At 44.6% G+C, this 6,246-nt stretch overlaps 2 protein-coding genes across 2 annotated transcripts in view; one reads left to right on the forward strand and one right to left on the reverse strand.

Annotated features, from left to right (window-relative positions):
* The window catches only part of dis3l (DIS3 like exosome 3'-5' exoribonuclease), a 27,001-nt gene extending 25,328 nt beyond the window's left edge, over positions 1 to 1,673 (forward strand). The window contains exons 14-16 of the mRNA XM_017303485.1: positions 96 to 274; positions 351 to 496; positions 1,466 to 1,673. Coding sequence (XP_017158974.1) covers positions 96 to 274; positions 351 to 496; positions 1,466 to 1,658 — 518 coding nt within the window. The 3' untranslated portion in view covers positions 1,659 to 1,673. The remainder of the gene's footprint in view (positions 1 to 95; positions 275 to 350; positions 497 to 1,465) is intronic.
* Positions 1,674 to 4,687: 3,014 nt separating this feature from the next.
* tipin (timeless interacting protein) lies at positions 4,688 to 6,201 on the reverse strand. Its single transcript, XM_008403125.2, has 6 exons — positions 6,191 to 6,201; positions 5,914 to 6,049; positions 5,744 to 5,834; positions 5,596 to 5,671; positions 4,839 to 4,961; positions 4,688 to 4,756 (listed from the first exon to the last, which is right to left on the reverse strand). The coding sequence occupies exons 2-6, from the start codon at positions 6,035 to 6,037 to the stop codon at positions 4,688 to 4,690; spliced, it is 483 nt and encodes a 160-aa protein (XP_008401347.1). The 5' UTR covers positions 6,038 to 6,049; positions 6,191 to 6,201.
* Between the last annotated feature and the right edge of the window lie 45 nt (positions 6,202 to 6,246).

The raw sequence follows: 6,246 nt of genomic DNA on the forward strand, positions 1-6,246 counted from the left end.
TAAACCAGTTCTACCACTACGGTAAACCAGTTGCTGTTGGTCTTCAGGAAGCAGTTTGCTAGGCTCTTCCTGATTGGCTCCTTTCTGCTCGTCAGGTCTGGCTCTGGACCGCTACACTCACTTCACCTCCCCGATCCGCCGCTACGCCGACATGGTGGTGCACCGCCTGCTGACCGCCGCGCTGCAGCTGGAGCGGGGGGCGGAGCCTGGCAAGCCGCCGGCCGGCAACAAAGACATGGAGGAGCTGGCGGAGCACATCAACAGCAGGAACCGGGTGAGCGGCTTGTTGGGTCGGGTCGGGGCGGCTCTGTGCTTCCTGAATGTCGTCTGAGTTGTTGTGACGTCGGCAGGCGGCCCAGCGAGCCCAGAACCTTTCCACCGGACTCTTCCAGTGCCTCTTCTTCAAAGAGCGCGACCCGGAGACGGACCCGCGCTGCGTGGCCGACGCCATCATCTACTCCATCAGGGACAACGGCGTGCTGGTCTTCATTCCAGAGTAAGGAACTCTTCCTCCATTGGTCTGCTGTTCCAGTGGCAGCAGAACATTTCCTCAGCATGATTCTGCCACCGCCATGCTGGAGCCTCAGGAACTTTTTTCTTGGTAGCATGACTTCTGTCAAGTTGGGTCCCACCAAATGCAATGGACTCAATTTTACAGATTTTGCTTCACTGTTTCATCGGGGATTCATTTTTCACATTATTCATTCATTTATGTCAGTTAAACTAAATATTTAACTTGCTAGCCAAATATGTAGTAAGCAAGTTAAATATAGCACATATAGGTTGCTAGCTAAAAATTTAGTTTCAAGCTAACTATTTAGCTAGCAACCTAATTATTCATTTGGCCAGCTAAATTTATTGTTAAGGTAAACATTTAGTTTAAGCTCAATATATATCTTGCATGTTAAAAATTGAGTGAGAGGCTAAGTGTTTAGCTAGTCAGCTAAACGGCTTGAAACTAAATTTACAAAATATTTACTTTGGAGCCAAAAATATTAAGTTTTTGGCTCCAAAACTTAAGTTACTAAGTAATATTAAGTTTCAAGCTAACTATTTAGCTAGCAGGATAAATATTTAGTATCAAACTAAATGCTTAACTTGCTAACTTTGTATGTAGTTAGCAATCTATGTATTTTCCTAAATGAATATTTATCTTGCTCAATAAAAATATTTACTTGCAAGCCAAACATTTAGCTTGAAACTAAATATGGAACTTGCTATGAAAATGTTTATTTTAGAGTAAATTATTTAGCTTCAAGCTAACTAGTTAGCATATAAATATTTAGCTTTCTAACTAAATACTTACTTTGAAACTGTGGTTTATGAAGTAAAAGGGTGAAAACTTTACTTTAAAAAAACTTTTTTTACTTGCAGCAGGTTCTAAATAAGTGATATTATAGCCGTTACTTTAAAACGGCCCCACAGCGGAGCTCTGACTCCAGGTGTGCTGCTGCTGTTTTCACAGGTACGGAGTGAAGGGTCCCGTCTACGTGAGGAACAAGGAGGGGCTGGTGGTGACGGCCGGCCCCGACGGTAYCTGTGAGTGGCAGAGCGGCTCCGTTCGCCGCCACTCGGACCACATCACCACCATGTCTGGCCGTGGCAGCGCCACCTTCAGGCTGTTTCACCACATCACGGTGAGCCGAGCGCTGCGCTGACCCAACAGCAGGGGGTCGTTCCGGGTTTTGACCAAACACAGTTAGAGCTCTGATGATCCTGGANAAAGTTCAGGCTGGTGTTTGAAGCGGTTATTGGCTGGAAACACAGAGTTCACAGTTCTGATGCATTTAATCCATTTGGACTTTTCAGGGTTCAGTCAAAGCTGAATTTAATCTGTGGAGAATYTACTGGAGCATCGCAAAACAAAAACGATTTAAAATGCAAACCTSAGTGAGACTTCAAATCAAGTCTCTGACATGCAAAACCAAACAAACATTTAACCAATTTATCATCAACCGAAACATGTAAACAGTTTAAACCAGAGAGAGATAATCCAGATCAAATCTCAACAAACCGATCAGAGGAGCCTTAAAACGGCTAAATATGGACAGAAAATCCTGTCAAAAAACTCTGAAACTTTGAGATTAATCTCAGAAGATTGAGAAAAAAAACAACTAAATTTCTGAGTTCAGAAATCCAAAAATTTGCCAGAAAAATCTGAGACAGTTTTGGATTAATGGCAGAAATTTTCAATAATAAAACGTGGAAATTTCTGAGTTCATGAGTAAAGTGTGCGAGAAAGAGACACAATATTTTAGATTCATCTCAGAATTTTCTAGAAACCCCCTGGAAATGTCTGAGTCTGAAATTACTTACATGTTTAGGTTAATCTGAACAAGATAATTTCTGAGCTCCAAAAGTAAAAACATGCAGGAAAAACCTAAAAAAATTTAGATTAATCTAAAAATATGAGAAAAAAAAAAACGAGCTTACAAAGTGGAAAAATGTTCAGATTTTGAAACTCATTTCCAAGGATTTTTTCATTTMATGTAAAATTTTTGACAGAAATTTACTTCTTCATAACTTCCTGATTTACTTGTTGCAGTAATTCAACGGCAACAGGAACCACGCAGTGAATTAAAGGTCCAGATTCCTCCAGAACCTCCGCAGGTTGAGTGAAACTTTTGTCCCTGAGATGATTTTTGAAGCTGATCAGTTGACCCAGCAGCAGCAGCAGCAGCAGCAGCAGCAGCAGCAGCAGCAGCTGCAGCAGCGCTTCCTCTTTAAAACTATTTAATTAAAGTAAGAGCTCAGGCAGCATCAGCAGCTGCATTACTTTTATTGCAAGGCCACATTTGTGACAAATGTCTCGGTGACACATGGCTGCAGTGCGCTAAGTGGCGCTCAGCCCGCAGCTTAAATTACTCCGCTAACTGGATGCGGCCATCAGACCCGCACACGGGAGCGGCGGCGGGATCACCTGCAGGCGGGGACCTGCGTGCTGCTGTGCGGCGCCCCCTGCTGGCGGCAGAACCGAGCCCGCTTCAGGGATCAGCCTGACCTGCTGCTTGATTTAAACACCAGAACATGAGCGCGGACTGGACTGGACCGGACCGGACCGATAGGAGCGCTCTGAGCAAACCGCTGCAGGACGTTCAATAAACTGGAAATGTGTCAAACTTTTAATAACCGCATTTTAGTTTCATTCATTCATTTCTCTGCTACAAGATTATTAATTAATTTAAGCGCTACAAACAGAAATAAAGCTTTGTGTGTGTGTGTGTGTGTGTGTGTGTGTGTGTGTGTGTGTGTGTGTGTGTGTGTRTATATATATAACAAAAAATATMATCTTAAGTTAAAAGTGCCTCCACTCTGCTGGTTCTGGTCCCGGTTTGCTTCCAACATGAGTCCAAATCGCGTAAAAACAACAAAACAAGCTCCTGGTTCTGCTTCTCCAGCTTACCTGCAGCGAGTTCGGTCCAGAACAAAGTTGGGTCTGACAGCGGCGGGCGGCGGCTCCTCTCAGGTGAAGGTTTTCCCCAGAACAAGTCGGTCCTGAAGCGGCACCAAAGTCCTCAGCATCGCTGCAGTTTCCAACTTGACTCTGAGCTCCGCCGCAGCTTCTCTGCGCGGCGGAGCCGAAGATCAGCGGGCGGACCAAGAGGATTCACTCCCGCTTCCCTCAACCCACTGCAGCGTCTGCCGGCGACGCTGCCAAAGATCAGCAGAGGCGCCAAGAGGACTCCCTGCCGTCCAAGAACAGATGCTGCGTTCAGTGAGTTTCGGGAAAGCTGGGTTTTCYATTTATTTTTTGTTAAAGCGTCTGATAATTATTACGGTATATTAGGGTAAATAGAAAAAAAAATTCTGAGATTAATCTCAGAAATCTTCTAGAAAAAACAAGAACACTTCTGAGCTCCAAAAATAAAATTAAAAAAATTGCAAGAAAAAAATCTGAAATTTTGAGATTAAGCTCAGAAATTTTTCAGAAAAAATTTCGAAAGTTGCCAAAAGTCAAATATGCTTGACKTTTGAAACTCAGAAAAYTCCATAATTTTTTCTAGAAAATTAATCTAAAAATTTCAGATTTTTTTCTAGCAAATTTTCATTTTACCAAGATCAAAATTTCCCTCGTTTTTTCCCCCGTTCTTCTAGGAAATGTACAACTTTTCTAACTCAGCCATTTCCATGTTTTTTTGCAGAACATTTACGAGATTAATCCAATAAATTCTGTTTTTTGGCGGAAATTTATGCCACCTTCTTCCCATCTACCATGACCCTAATATGTTGTGGGAGACAATTACGGGATTTCAACATGGCGACGTAAATAAATATGGTACGTTGCTTCTTACGAACATAATTTCAAGTTTACTTTCCACAAACTAATATTACTAACAGTTTAAAGCTGCAGACGCCACATTTAGCATTGACTTCAGACGATCTCTTACCTGTGTTCCTTGTAAAATCAACATTTCAATCAAGTCTTCTGCTGTTGATGCCAGGAGCGGCCATTTTGAAAAGCGKAGTTGGCCTTTACAGGTCGTCGTACACGRAGTTACTCCCAAAATCTGACTTCGGGGGTCGTGCCAGCTGATTTTTTTCTAACTGGGAAGTTGGAATTTCACAGTTTTGACTACAACTGGAATACGTCATAAAAAGTTAGCTAATCCAACTTTAGTCAATCATAAACAGTAGTTGCCCTAAATGAGCAACATTGTATTTATTGGGAAAACATGCTGCATTCCAGTTACCTCGGAACTNCCATGAAGTCTTGGTCAGTGAGGGGCATGTCCAGTCGGATCCGTTTGAGGCAGGTCTGCGGCGGAGAGGAGGAGCCCGTTAGAACCCGTTAGAACCCGCCCTGCACAGAGGACGTCTCCCTCCCTGCTTCAGCCCACCTGAACCTCCTTCTTGCTGCCCAGCTTCTCCACCCTGTCGATGAAATCTTCAAACTGCAGTTTGGGGAAGAGCCGGTGGGCCCAGTTCTCCATCTTCTGCATGAGCAGCCGCAGGTCCTCCGCCTGGCCAGAACCGGTCCGGTCCAGACGCCCAGCAGAAGCAAAGAGGATTCAATTAAACGTGTGATCAGAACAAAGCCYGTTATAGCTGAGGCATTTTAGACCCAACAGCTGGATATGGAGAACTTGTTGTGTATTTTATAATAATTACGTTTTATAGCATAACTGTTATTTTCAACTGTTATAAAAATTTGACTTTGTAATTTGGCGCCTTGAAATTGGGCCTCTGTCTCTTTAAGAAACTCCTGCTCTTCCTGAAGCTCCGCCTCCAGGAAGTCGTCCCAACATGGCTCCTCTGTTAACCCCTTAATGTTTCTACCAGCAGCAGCTGCTATAATGAGCTCAGCAGCTGGTTGCYAATTGCTGCTGGCTAGTCTGAAGGAGCTGAGTGGGGGAGGAGCTGCGCCTCGAAGGCGGGGCTTGGTCCACCAAGGCGTTTTGTAACTGAATGGTTGCCATGGAGATTAAAGGATTTCTGAAACATGACAGAATCAAAGCAACACTGCAGGTTTGTTTTTGATGAAGGAAAAACTTTACAGCATGAATGAAAGATCWAAAAGCCTGTTTTCCATGRTACTGGCCCTTTAAGATGYTTATTTTTTAGCTCRATGATGACWAATCAAACCTCGTTCCTCACCTCGTGACCTTTGCCCTTGAAGCGAGCGTTAGAGAACAAGGTCCGCAGAGCCGGCAGTCCTCTGTCTGAAATGAGCCTGAGAGGAAACGACACCATGAGCGTCTGGATTTTCCACCGGAGGAAAGAAACCCGCTGTGAAGACGGGAACCTCTGGGAGTCCAGCTTCGGCTGCGGCCTCTTCACTCCTCTCCTCTTGGCAGCCGGAACGTCGGCCAGCTTGGACGCCTCGCCTTCCTCGGCTGCGGCACAACGACAGGCGGCCGTCCGTCACCAGATGGTCACGTTCAACCCGGCKGACGTTTAGAAACGAACTCTCACCTTCTCCAAACGGGTCGACCTGCGACTGAGCCGCTCCAGGGGACAGAGGGGGAGGAAGAGGAGGGAAGGCTTCATCCTCCAAGACGGACAAGTCGCTCATCCCGTCGTCCTGCTGCTCCGTCATGGCGACTGAATGCTGAGAGAAAACAAGCATCTGTCATCAGCTTCAAGGGTTAAACTGCTAMRCTGAGTATTTACGGTTTTTATGTTTAATCACAGTATTTGGAACCATCTGGAATAAATATGACGCAAACAAACGGAGTCGATAATATCTGACCTGTTGATGGATGAGATGCTAGAAATGATGAGAAAATGATGAAATACGAGGAAAAC

This window comes from Poecilia reticulata, unplaced genomic scaffold (genome assembly GCF_000633615.1).
Source record: "Poecilia reticulata strain Guanapo unplaced genomic scaffold, Guppy_female_1.0+MT scaffold_300, whole genome shotgun sequence".
Taxonomy (NCBI): Eukaryota; Metazoa; Chordata; class Actinopteri; order Cyprinodontiformes; family Poeciliidae; genus Poecilia; species Poecilia reticulata.